The 14,711-nt window shown below is 37.8% G+C and overlaps 1 protein-coding gene across 3 annotated transcripts in view; it reads right to left on the reverse strand.

The window, feature by feature from the left end:
* The window catches only part of PPM1L (protein phosphatase, Mg2+/Mn2+ dependent 1L), a 192,085-nt gene that overhangs the window by 17,411 nt on the left and 159,963 nt on the right, over positions 1 to 14,711 (reverse strand). For all 3 annotated transcript variants that reach the window (XM_039361092.1, XM_039361090.1, XM_039361091.1), the window contains exon 4: positions 3,233 to 3,394. In XM_039361092.1, the coding sequence (XP_039217026.1) occupies positions 3,233 to 3,394 (162 nt within the window). The remainder of the gene's footprint in view (positions 1 to 3,232; positions 3,395 to 14,711) is intronic.

The following is a 14,711-nucleotide window of genomic DNA, read 5'->3' on the forward strand; positions in this document are numbered from 1 at the left end:
GTATATGTATACATACATACATACATACATACATACATACATACATATATAGGTGTCTTTGGTTATTCGGGTTTTCTCCCGCATAAAATTGGAAGTGTCTTGGCGACGTTTCGATATATATAAATGGAATGAATAAAGCGCGTTCACCAGGAGAGTTTAAAGTTAAAATACTTTAATTAAAGTATTTTACTATATTAAAAGGTTGCCAAGCTTTCGTTGGGAAAAATTCCCCAACATCTTCAGGGCTGAGAGACCGTTTCTAACAAGGTGATTGAAACGGGTTCCATAGACGTCTGCGCGTGGTTCCTAGACTGTGCTAGCATTCCCTGCTGAACAGCTGATAGGTGGGAGGGGGAATCAGAGTAAAGATTTCTTCCGTCGTTCTCTCGAGCACTTTTGTTCACATATCCGTCGACCTCAGGGGGTATTGTTAGTTATGTTCCGCCCTCTCCCGGCAGTACTGGCTCTCGTTGCAGTGGGGGGATTTAGTTTGATGTCATTGTGTATCCTACCATGGAGGCGGGGCTTCATCAACTGCAATTTAACATCTTTCCTCTGCTGCGTGCTCCCGTATTTATATTCGCTCACATGTACAAGCATCAACTGGATGTGGTATTTTTCAATGTTTGAATCATCCTCCTCCATCATGGTGTCCCCCATGCTCATCTTCCCTCGTAGGTTAATATTCAAGTTAAATCCCCCCCATTTCTGTGAGCAAAAGTCTGTTGGTATTTGGGCAGATTCCCCGCTCATGTTACTTTCCCTTTTATCAAGCGAACGGGTCGTCATCACATGTTTTTTCTCCCCTCTCTGTATGGGATATCCACCTTTATTATTATTATGGGTAGTGCTAAATTTAGTGGTTCTATCCTCAAATTTCTTAAGCGCTCCAATGTCATTGTTGTTGTTTTCTCCAATTAAAGGGGGTGTGGTTTCCCCTTGATATTGTTGGGAGGTTTCTGGGTAGTCTATATCAGATTGTTTCTGGTAGGGAGGAAGTGTAGCTCCTGGTTTAGAATGTTGTGGATGTTGATTGTAAGGTTTGTGATATAAAGGATGATGGTTTGAGTTCCATTTTCGTAGCGCTTGTTGTGCTGGGTGCAATGTGACGATTGATTGAGTTGTTATTCGAGAACCAGGCTTCTTTTAGCAGCCGACCTCCCTTCATGGCATCACTGGCTATGATAAGGGTGTTATTGAAGTCAAACTGATGGCCTTGTTGTGCCATATGCATCCAAAGTTGTGAGTGTAGTTCGCCTCGTTTTATGGCCAGTTTGTGTTCGTGGAGGCGAGTTTTCAAGCATTTGGCTGTTTCTCCCACATAGTTGCCTTCGCAGTTTTTGCAATTGATCTTATAAACAATAGAAGATTTCTCCATGGTAGGTAGGGGGTCCTTTGGACGCATAATTTTTGATCGTAGGGTTTGGTTAGGTTTGTGAGCTACTTCTATACCATGGGGTGCTAGTAGTCTGGCTGTGGCCTCTGAGATGTTACTTATGTATGGGAGGGAGATGCGTGTTTTTTGTAGGGGGGAATCCCTTCTTCGTTGGGTGGTCTGGTGCTGGAAAGTTGTACAATGTCGTTTGATAAATTTTAATGGATAACCGTTATATATGCACGTACGGAAGAGGTGTCTTCTCTCTTCTTTCTTATATTCATCCGTGCTGCAGTGGGAGTCAACGCGTTTAAATAACGTTTTTATGCAGCTGATTTTATGGGAAACAGGATGATTACTCTGATAATGGAGGATTCTATCCGTGTGGTTGGTTTACGGAATACCTTCGTATGTAGGTATCCATCTGGTTGACGGTGGATGGAAACATCTAAGAAGGCAAGAGAATTGTGTCTTTCTTCCTCTACAGTAAACTTTATGTCAGAGTAGATGGAATTTAATATTCCCATAAATGTAGTTACATGTTGTCTTTTGACAATGGCAAATGTATCGTCCACGTATCGAACCCAAAATTTGGGTTGGTATAAAGTCATAGCCTTATGTTCAAGCTGTTGAAGGACTACCTCAGCTATAATACTGGAAATGGGGGAGCCCATCGGGGTTCCTTTTATTTGTTCATAGATGGTACCTTGGAATGTGAAATAAGTCTGGAGACATATTTCTATCAATTTCACGAGGTCTTCCGTCTGAAGGGAATCTTGGTGATGACTTTCACTCATAGATGTCAAACGTTCTTTCAGGACAGAGATGGCTAAGTCCTGGGGAATGGAGGTGAAGAGAGAGGTGACATCGAACGACACCATCATCTCATCATCCTCCACCCTAAGGGTCTTAATTCTAGTTAAAAATTCTTCTGCAGATTTTTTTCCCAACGAAAGCTTGGCAACCTTTTAATATAGTAAAATACTTTAATTAAAGTATTTTAACTTTAAACTCTCCTGGTGAACGCGCTTTATTCATTCCATTCATAATTATGCCCGGGAGTCGCATTTTCACCATCATTATTGAATATATATATATACACACATATACATACAGACATACATACACACACACACACACACACACACACACACACACACACAAAACCAATCTATTGTTTTGAAGCTAACCCAACCCCTTTACCAATGAACCCTCATTCCCAGATTCCATTTCCTTTAGCATTTGGAGAGAAGCAGAGGCACCAGCACCAGGAAGAATCCAGCCTGATTTGTGGCACATGGTCGTCTGAAGATAAAACCCACATCCCATACACACAGCATCACTGGTGAGATTTAGATTGATCTATATTTGTTAATTGTTATGTCCCCTAGTAATGAAATACTGCTTATTTTGTATTTGGATTTTTATTATATATATTTCTATTTTTTCCCAGTTTCACCCATCCTGTTCCTTTAATAAAGCATTCATATCTATGAACACGGTCTGTTTTATTGGAGGATAGGTGGGTTTAGCTGCATGTCAAGCTGCACACACAGTAACGTGTAGTAAGGACAGAATAGTTACAGCTGATGGAAATCCATCAGCTTGACTTTGGAAGATGGAAAGACAAGGGTAGACATTATTTCCACCTTTGCTCACAACAATTTGTTTAATACTTTTTCCTCTCCTCTTCTATAGTGTTCATCTTTTATTTTGCCACAATTCTCCAGACAATTCATTACCATCACATTGCAATAAATAAAATGACGAAAGAATGGGGAAAAAATGAACAAATATAACATTCTGCCATAATGTAAAACAAAGAAACAAACCGCACATCCTATATTAGCAACTTACCAGCTCTTTTAATCCTCTTTCTTTCTTTCAGCTGATAAGGCTTGTGATCATGAGACAAAGGAATAGCATTTCCATCCTTATCGCACAAAACCCCCCTTGAATCTCCAACATTGGCCACTGTGAGCTCTTTATCGGACAGTAAAGCAATCAAACACGTTGTTCCTGAAAAGGAAAGAGGAAGACGGAAGACCTTTAAGACAACTGAGTGAAAAATCAGTACTGCTTCCCTTATATTCTTTTCCTCATCTACCTCATCTGCATTCGGGAGCAATCAAGAATGGCAGCTGCATTTGTATCTGAACAAAACATCTAGTACTAGGATGACAGACTATTTCATGACACTGATCAAATCTGACAGACAATTTCTTCTTTCCACAATATATTTTTTTCTGTATCTGATATTTGGTTGGCATTTCAGGGGCTGGTTCTCATCTAGCTTGTCGTTGAGAAAGCTTGCAAGAAAAAAAAAAAAGGCCTCCGGCGCCAATGGCATATATGGTATATATACATTCATCCTTATTCCATTTGTTTTCCTCCCACTACGAATAACATGATAAGTGCAAAAACGCTGGGTAAAACATACAAAGGGGAAGCCTTACTGTGCACAGCAAATGTCACTGAAAAGCAGATTCCATATTACAAACCACAAGAGGACTATATTCCCAGTGAAAAACTGATGTCGGTCTTCTCCCAATAGGCAAGAGTAATAAGGGAAAAATCTCCTATTGACCTATCAGTTTTCTTGTAGCTGTACATGACTGACAACAGTTTCTACTTTACAAGGTGTAGGAATGTTGTTTATCTGGAACAGATGTAACCCTTCATTTGTTATGAAGCAGACTGCAAATCCGGTTTTTAAAATTCAGATGAAAGTTTTCTATCATTATGAATTGTTAAATTATCACTGACAACTTATTTGCATGTGTTACACCCTGTCATGAAAACCTTTTACGGGCAATTCTCATATATGATTTATTTTAATTATTTACTGAATATGAGTAAAGATTAGTGGAGTTTTGACATTTGGTCAACATATGTACACAGATACATACAGTATATACACAGACAGAGGAACTGTTAACATGCGTGAAAGGCCAAAGAAAACTACACAGGCTGGAACAACTTTTCTTAGAAATAAAGTGAATATACAAAGAGTATGAAATTATACATGGTGTGCTGAAGTAGAAGAAGAAACGATTCTTTGGAAAGGTAGACATTGAACTGAAATTCAAATAGTTTGGCGACCAATTGAGAAGAGAGGAAAAGATCCTGCTGTTGGGAAAGACTAAAGGCAAAAGGAGAAGGGGATGGCAGAGCATGAGATGGTTAGATAGTGTCATTGATGCAGTGGGCATGAGTCTGGGCAGGCTCTGGAAGACAGTGGAGGACAGTGGAGGGTTGGTGTGCTATGGTCAGTAGTGGAATTCAGCCGATTCGCAGCACTTCAGCAGAACCGGTAGCTAATCTTTTGTTACCCAGTCCCAGAATGGATTTCCGGAAGCAGCATCCACACAGAGAACCGGTTGTTCACATATTTGAATCCCACCACTGGCTATGGTCCATGGGATCGCGAAGAGTCAGACACAACCTAGAAACTGAAAAACAACGATACCTCCAGGGCCAGAGAAAATGTGTTTCTTAATATGGATATGATTACATGGACCCTGTTCTGATAAAAAAATTAAGAACAGTCTTGATGGATCAAACTAGGGCTTAGCTTAGTCTGGCATCTTCTTCCTCTCAGAGGCCGTCCAGATGCCTTTGGGCTGTTCACAAGTAAGATATGGAGATATAATATCCATTGTTTCCCTGCAGCTAATATCTGAAGACAGGCTAACCCCCAACCTGAGGTATGAATTTATCTGATCCTATTTAAGTCCATCCTAATTACTGACTATCATTTTGCTTTGGGCTAATGAATTTCACAGGCTTATGTCTTGCATTTGAAGGCCCCTGGCTGGCCTTTATGGGAACTAAAAACAATTAATGGGCCTTCGAGTCTCATCCAGCATTAATTTTTTTGTGCCTACTATTACTGCAAAAGCAAGCACGTTCAAGCCTGAAGTATGGCAATGAACTTTATTTCTATCGGCAGAGAGCTATACTGTCAGAAATCCTGAAGTCTTTTTTTTTTTTCAAGTTGTTTAAGAGTTTCTGTTATGAAGTAGCAACACAATGTTTTAAAAAACTGTTAACTATTTCTAAGGAACTGAGCTGACATTTAACTTCTCCTATATGCTAAAATGAATTTATTTTTACATTACTGCAATTCATGTTCCAGTTTATCATTTAACGGTAAATAAAATTAATTTCATGCTTGCATTCTTTTCCTTTTAAGTGAGCCAGAGAAGTTCAAGGTAAATTTTCACCTCAGTTAGTTAATTTACATCTGATTATTCATAAGGTTGAAACATCTGCCTTCGCATATAATGGAGTTGGGGGGGATTATAAGTTAAATTAAAGAGTATTAAAGTCCTTATTAATGTATACTGATAAAATGAGAGAATCATAGTGGAAGAGCTGATCCTAAAATTCTGATGCCCTTCCAGGTTGTAACATGAAAGAGATGCCATTACAAGTTACACACCATGTAAACAGCAACAGATCTTAATGTTACCAAAACTGAGATAAAATAACCAGCTTCAATGCAGAAATTGTCATCCATAAATTAAAAAAAAAAGTAGGATGGCTTCAGTTTATCTCATCTACAGACTGCGGCTGATAACCAGAAAGTCTTGAGGGAAAATGTTTGTGTTGTTGACTACATCGCTATGGATGCTCCTGAACAATCACACCCTTACAGGTAGTCCTTGACTTACGACCATTCAATGACTGTTTGAAGTTACAACAGCCCATGGAAAAAAGTGTGTATGACTGGTTCTCACACTTATAATTACTACAGTGTCCCAAAGTCATGTGATCACCATTTGCAATCTTCTCAGAGGACTTCCAACAAAGGAAGTCAATGGAGAAGCTAATTTTGCTTAGTAACTGTGGCAAAAAGGCCATAAAATCGAGTGTAACTCACTTAATGCCCATCTCTTAGCAACAGAGGTTTTGGTCTCAACTGTGGACATTAATTGAGACTACATTCAGGGATTTATGATAACACAAAGGTGCCCACTTATGCTGGCTTTTCATTTAAATCTTCTACCTAATATGAAAAGAACTACAGAAACAACAAGGAAAGTATGGGATATTGGAGTACAAAAACAGCCATACGGACTTACTTCCCTTCCCCCTATTTTTGCTTTGGATTTACTTAGGGCCAATATACACCTTCTTCATAGGTTTTTTCAGCCTCTGTTTCTCAAATGTGATACCTGTGCAGCCACAAAATCTTCCCTGAGTACAATACAGAAACCTAGTCTGTTTGAGCCTTCTCTCCCTTTGGGGTTTGGAAAAGCAAGGGGACAAATGAATTTAATAGAACAGTTTTGATGTTCACTTTTTAATCATGGAAAGAGAGCTGTTTGAATAAACCCATGAATTAGCCAAATATAGCCAAATGTATTTAAACATAGCTTAAAAACTGAACAGATGAGTCTGCATCATTCAGAAATCATCTAGGCCAGTGGTGTCAAACTGGCAGCCCGCAAGCTAGATGCCATGCCCACCCTGGCTCTGCAAAGGCAAAAAACATCATGATATTTCACAATACACCACATGACATGATCAAGTTTGAACCTGTGATTTAGGCTAAAGACCAAACAGAAGTAGTAAGCACACCTGATTGCAAAGAGAGGAGCCCAGTCAATCTCTGCTCAGTTGCCTATGGTCTACATAGTAGACCCCTTTTCCTTTGAAAATGTCAGCCACAATTGCTGGCAAAATATCAGGTAATCTGTTGTCTAGACAATGGTCACTAAATTCTGAAGCCCAACACTGCCCAGCTAAACAGTTATAATTCAACATGCTTGGCTTACATCTACTGTCCTAGGCAGAAAAACTTGACAAAGTTAGGTCCTTCTAGCTACATCTAAATATGTATACATCTAAATATTTGTCAACATTGTCTAAACCTGTTGCAATTGCAGCTTTCAAAATTCCTGGTCAGCAAGAAAGTGGCATACTGGTGAATGTTGACATAGACCATAATGACATTTTTTTTATTTAACAAATCTGAAATTTTGGTCTAGGTCACAGGTGATTTGAGGGCTGGCAGCTGTATTATTACACTACTTTATTTTCCCATATTGTTATGAAAATGGAAGAGTTCAATTAGCACAACAGTAAAGAAAAAGTTTATACATCCCTTGCCTCAAAACTACAATTTTGACAAAATGAAAGCATTTCTCTTTGTTTCTAAATTGTTCAATTGCTATAGGAAATCTGACCTTAAAATGTCCTGTATCACGACTGCTTGGCCAGGGATATTGATTTAGCTGATACCACATGTATGATTGCCAATTTTCAGACTTCAGTCTCTACTAGGGCCACCAGAGCTAGACTGCAAAAATCTGGATGACTACTAAATGTCATTGTTTTTGGATATCTTTGCCACCATCTACCGGTAATAGTCATCTAGAATTTTGCATCCAAGACCTAAAAGCCCTAGTCTTTATTTGAAAATCTGAGGAGTGTCAAACTTGTCGGCTCTTGGAAAATGGACTTCCAGGGATTCTCAAGATTGTTAAGTTCAATAAAAATACTGAAAAAAAAATTGTTAAATTTATTTGCCACCTTTCTCACCATGGGACTACTTTAGATGGCTGACAACAATAAAAAGGAAAAAATGAAAAGAGTGTAAATAGAACAGAGGTAGGATATTAAAACAATAAAATAAACAATGAAAAAGAACACAATGAGAATAAAATGATATGATTATGAAAAAGAAAGATGAATGGGTGGAGGGAATATCCACAAAAGGCAATAATGACAAATATCATTGCCAAGAAAACTATATAGATATGTCTAGGAATCAAGCTTGACTTAAAATTTTATATTGGTGGATACAGTCTTCCAGCCTAATACTCTTATATCAAGGTCTTCTTAACCTGCATTCTCTCTTTAATTTCAGTTTTTTTTAAAGTATCCAGAAAAAGCTTGTCAAATTATAGAGAAATACCATTTCAGATGATATTCCAGAAAAATATGCAAGTTAATTAACACTGGTATTTATCGGAGCTTTTTTGTATTTACCTTAATTGCCTTCCACAAAATATTTACTTTTGATACTGAACCCATTTATTTTGCCTTTGTACAATACACTATTGCACAAGGTAACATACAGATAAGATCTACCTTCTGAACTTGCTAAGGCACAAAACTCAAAATTAAAATGAACACTAACACAGTATATCATTTTTACATAGTTTGTACTTGACCTATTTCTGTATAAAGCTCTTTACTTTTTAATGTAAGGTAAGTTTATTTTTATTTCTTTGCTCCTATGTACAAAAGGAAAAAAAATACAATAGTGGGATAATAATATCCAGTTTGATTTATGAAAATGTTGAAGCCACTGACCGCATCCGGCAGGCTGCCAACATACAAGGAAGCAAAACCTAATTCTCTTTGTCTTCACTGCTGTCTACTGTGATTTAATCCACTTAACCTTGTATAGGGGAAAAAAGGTTACTCTTCTCAATTGTCTCCACATTTGATGTTAGTATTCAACAGAAAATTCCAAAGATACAATGTACTGAAATTGAGAATACAACCCCAAATAAGTGCATACAAACTGATGGAAAAGAAGCCATTAGAAATTTCAATCAAACCACCAGCTAGCTAGCTAGCTAGGGAAAGGAACATTAAAAGAACAACAGTGTAGTTCAGTGTTTCTCAACCGTAGCAACTTTAAGATGTGTGGACTTCAACTCCTAGCCAGTTGAAGTCCACGTATCTTAAAGTTGCCAAGGTTGAGAAACACTGCTCTAGATCAGCTGGCTGAGGAATTCTGGGAGTTGAAGTCCACAAGTCTTAAAGTTGCCAAGTTTGAAGACCCCTGATCTAGATCAAGAAAATGCCTTGTGAATTTGCACAGGTGTAGAAAGCACTTTTTTTCCCATACTCATTGTAATGCACGTGATTGTGTATGAATATATGTGAATGTGTAAATGTGTATATCTATGTATCTTCATATTTACATTTGCAACGGTTGTAAATGTAACCTTTTGGACCACAATTACATGAAATTACAATCACACTAGGCTTCAGAATTAGGAACAATGACCTCTTACATAGAATGAAATTATAAACAGCAACATATAGACAATAGAGCTGAATGGCAGCCTCTAATACCTGGAACCAGACCTCTCCAATTTTATTAATTTAATTATCAATCAATTAATTATATTATACTTATTTTTTATTTATTTTAGATTTTTTATCATACCTTTATTACTTTTATAAATAATTCAAGGTGGCGAGCATACATAATACTCTTCACTTCTCCTATTTTCCTAAGAACAACCTTGTGAGGTGGGATGAGCTGAAAGGGACTGGCCTAAAGTCATCCAGCCAGCCTTCATGCCTTAAGGTGGAACTAGAACTCCCAGTTTCCCCCCACCTCACCTAATTGGTATATTATTAATTATTTAAAATATTCAGTTGCAGTGATTATATTTCTGTATCTCAATCTATATCCCCTTTTGCCCAAATCCTACATTCATCTGGTAAAGAAAAATACTATACTGACTTTCTAAAAGCTGGATGTTTTTGTCGTTATGGCAACAAAGACTCCATAAATTACTATGATCAATAGAATGCCAGCCGACTGAAATTACAAAGAGGGCTTTTCCAGTTTTTCTTTTTTGTGCTGTTGCTCAGAAATTGTCTTTTTAATTAGCAAGAATGTACAATCAGGAGGAAGAGATGGGGAAGGAAAATGTATTACTCAGGCCTGGGAAGGGAAATAAAACTAAGCTAAGGATGTTGCCAAGTTGTGCCAGCTAAAGAGTGAAGTCAGCTGCTACCAAATTAAGGTATTCTCTTTTTAATTTAGATTCAGCATCTTTGTGCAGTCATGTCTCATAAATATAATGGGACTTGGTCCTGATTTTGTGCTAGTCTCCACAGTCTATACAGAGTCAAAAGGAGCCTAATTAGTTGAGCTTCTAAATTGGTAAATTTCAGCTTGAAATTCAAACTATGTCATGAATATTACATGATTTTTTTTCATCTTTATGAAGGGGAACAGAACTTTATTTTTACATTATACCTAGAGTTCCTTGTTACATCAAAATCTGAGGAAAACACTGATTAAATTAAACCAGGAATGGAGGACCTGTGGTCTTACAAGGTAATGACTTACTTCTTGTGGAAGTACAACTCTGATCAATTCTCACCCTTAGTGATACCAAGCTTCTAGGACTGAGGAAGAGGACTAAATAGATCAGTGGTTCTCAACCTTTCTAATGCCGCGACCCCATAATACAGTTCCCCATGTTGTGGTGACCCCCAATCACTTATACATCACCGGGTACCAGGGGCGTGGCCAAAGAAAAGGGGAAAAAAATGGCGGACAGCCTTGTTTGGCGACCCCCATGAAATAGTCGTTCGACCCCAAATGGGGTCCCGACCCACAGGTTGAGAACCACTGAAATAGATTCTGCAAGAGGAAGAACCCTTTCCCTGTCTTTCCTTTGTCCTGAAGAGGAAGAAGTAATGATGGTGATCAGAGCCTCCGTGTTGAACCAGTTATCTGTCAGCCAGAGCAGCTATTAGGAAAGGGACTATTGCCTTCTTAGGGTTCAGGCTGATTGGTAATTTAAAAGATAAAAGATCCCAACCCAGGATGAATAACCAATGTCGTCTGTCTATGTTTGCCTTAGTTAGTATCACTAAGGGTGATGGTTTACATCTTCATTTGTATAGAGAAGAGAATAAAAGTTCTTCTTTATATCTATAATGTGTGTTTCTATTTCTCCACCGTCCTCCATATATCTTTCTTCTGTTTTCTTGTCTCTCCAGAAGCTCCTGATATCTCTCATTCAAGAGTAACCTGTGGAGTGGAGATTATAGCCTCTAGTCTCCTTACCTTGTGTTGTAGGAAGGCAACTAGTTTATACTTTTAACACATCTAGTTTTTGTTGCTTTCAGAGAAGAAAATAAACATGGTCTATCTCCTGCATGTATGACAGCATTGTCTTCTGTCTCCATGTTCCTCTGATAAACAGAAGAAACTCTTCGCATGTTTGCTTTCCCTGTTAATCCATTTAATTAGCATATTTTCTGGAAAAGTGGATTCCTTATATGCCTCCTGAAACTGGCTCAACAAGGTCAGCAGCAGACAGTATTCCAATCATATACAATGGGGAATCAGCAGTAATCAGCAATACAATAGGGAATCAGCTGCAGTAGAGAAATATCCAGCAACAACAGAATTTGCGGTTTCCACCTTCTTGCCACTGTGGGAAGTCAGCTCCCCAGAGAAGGAAATATTAAAAGGGCAGAAAAATATATTTCCTCAAAAAGGATTTTAAAAACAGAAGCCAACCCTGCTCCCAAGTCTCTCTGTCCCAAGCAGAAGCCAGCCCTATACAAATGCAGATTTAAACCATCAGAAAGGCCTCAGCTAGGAGATCAAGAAGACAAAGACCTAAAATCTGCATACCCCACCTGAGATGGGACATAATAGGACTAACCCATCACCATCAAGAATACCAGAGAGGCACACCTAGACTCAGGTCAGAATACCTGACACAGGAAATAGCTTCAAAGTTCATGCTATAGGAACAGGAAACTATTCCAAACAAAAGGCTTTCAGAGGGTATAAAAACCTATTATCCATGTGCTCAGCCTTTCTTTTCTCTGGTCCTTCCTGCAAGAACCATCTTTCTGGCTCTTCAATAAACTGCAACCTTCTTTCTAAAGAAGTCACCATGTTGTTTATTTATCCCTGCTTAGATGAACGAGGATGAAGACTTTTCTTTCGATACCACTTTTACTCTCCTCCTCCTCTTCTTCTTCTTCTTCTTCTTCTTCTTCTTCTTCTTCTTCTTCTTCTTCTTCTTCTTCTTCTTCTTCTTCTTCTTCTTCTTCTTCTTCTTCTTCTTCTTCCTCCTCCTCCTCCTCCTCTTCCTCCTCCTCCTCCTCCTCAGCTGAATCCTCTTGTCAAATTCCTGTTTACTCTCCTCTTCACTTGTTTACTGGACTGCAACGGTGGCAGAATGCAAAAACAGAATGCAAGAATTAAAGGATTTGGAGAACCTGCAATTTGACTAGGTAAAGTGCAATAGTGCAGAAATGGAAGTTTTGCAAAAAGCATTATTTATTCCCCAAACTGCTTCAAGTAATATAAATGGAAACTCTGCATCTGGATATAATCTGAAGGACAATATTCGAATGAAACAGACTATATAATAGGAAATACAAAACCGAGAAGTGCTATCTTGTCAGACAAGACATCTGCAATGATTATGGAACAGAAGGTGAGTTACTAACTAAAAATATACAGGTTAAATTTAGAAAATTAAAGAATAAGTATACCGCAAGATATATCCTGGAAAACACATACCAGAATATAAGGCCAATGTGTGGAACAGGTTTATGGTACACTTAACTTAGGCAAAAGAGGAAAGAAATAAGAAACATCAAGATCCCACATCTGAAAGTATTCCAAAAAATTTAGAGGAAAAGATCAAAAGGCTTTCAGAATAAGTTACTGTGATAGCCAGAGAAGTGTAAGCATCAAGAAGAATATATGGTTCAGTAGAGACTTTCAACATCAAACAAGAAAGGACAAAAGAATATATTTCCATCAAGAATAGCAACAAGAGGATAAACATAGCAAGAAAAGGAAAATGAAAATCAGAAAAATCAGAGAATGTTATAAACTAGGACTAGGATTATTAACGCAGTAGTTTTTCTAAAAATACAGTAAATGAAAACATACTGAAACTCTTTACAAATGGAATTGCAGAACATATGTGGAAAGAGAATATATTAAGGAACTGACTTCATTAGAAAGTATAACAGCAATAGGACAGCTGACAAAAAGAAAAATACTAGAGGAAAATGAAGTACCTTATTTAAAGGTAAAGGAACAGAGGCTTTTAAAGTGCCAACAGTTCCACAGGGACAAATTGAAAGAAGACTATGTGACATAAAGTCTGGAACATTTTATTTTAATTTCAGTGACAGAATAATTATGAAAGCTGGGAACCGAGAAACAGCAAAAGCAAGAAGATGCTTTTATATGGGATAACTCAATGCAATAAATGTTATCTGCCACTGTTTCTTCAATGGAAATAATGTTGAAGAAACAGTGGTAGATAATATTTACTGCATTGAGTTATCCCGTGTAAAATTGTCCTGCAATGAGTTGGCCGCAGCAAGATGGCCGTGGTGAATTCACCACAGCAAGATGGTCATGACAAGATGGCCAGAGTGAGATGTCCCATTCTTTTAAAAGTACCTAGAATGTACTTCTCCGTTACAATTTTCATACAGATCCTTGTGAATTTTATTTAGTGGAATGCATGATGTTCTGGATTACAGTTCCCATAAGGTAGTTACTGGTTATGTTGATTAGATTGGGTGAGATTTTCAGCTGATGACTTCTGGCTAACAACATGCTGGAGAAATACACACACATATTCACAGACACCTATGTATAATTTTATTTATTTATTTATATTCTGCTTTTATTATTTTTATAAATATCTCAAGGTGGTGAACATATCCAACATATCTTTCTTCTCTTATTTTCCCCACAACAACAACCCTGTGAGGTGAACTGGGCTGAGAGACAGGGACTGACCCCAGGTCACGCAGATGGCTTTCATGGCCAAGGCAGGATTTGAACTCACAATGTCTTGCTTTTTAGCCTGGCGCCTTAACAATTAGGCCTTCCCAGAATATATACCAGAAAGCATATATTGGCGCTTCCAACATATGCTTTCCTTTGCAATCACTCTTTAAAAAAAGGATGTAAACATGATTGGGTAGATGATTTAAAAATCTTGCCAAGAGAGAGAGAGAGAGAGAGAGAGAGAGATGAATGCATCCAAATCCAAATGTATTTAAAGGAAAAAAAAATGGTAAACTTCCTTTGGAACTAAAAAAATCTGAAATAATTCTGAGATCCACATAAAACAAAAATAAAAACAAAAATGTACATTTGTTTTCTCCCTACCTGCCTTTTATTGCTTCCTTCACTCTTCAAATGCCTGCAGAATGGGAAAGATACTGTGATAATGATTTTTCTTCTCCTGGTTGGCGGAAGCTGAATATTAATTACCACTGCTAACTGGGTAAGCAATACTTCCAGCTACATTGCCATCTTTTGCTATCATTACAGTGTTTCAAAACGCCTTTGGTGATTCTGCATAATTCATTTCCCTCTTCTGGTCTGACTTTTGAGCACTGCAAATTAGAAGCTAATAAAAAATGAGAGTTAATCTGTACAGTGCTACATGAGGAAGAACTGCTTGACTTTTTAATTCTGCTTCTTTGAAGATAGTATCATGGAGATTGAATATTTGCAATGAAAATCATGCAAGAAGTTTAATCATGCCTACATTCTTAGCTCACC

Source organism: Crotalus tigris, unplaced genomic scaffold (assembly GCF_016545835.1).
Source record: "Crotalus tigris isolate CLP2741 ecotype Arizona unplaced genomic scaffold, ASM1654583v1 scf7180000019200.1136910, whole genome shotgun sequence".
In the NCBI taxonomy this organism is placed as follows: domain Eukaryota; kingdom Metazoa; phylum Chordata; class Lepidosauria; order Squamata; family Viperidae; genus Crotalus; species Crotalus tigris.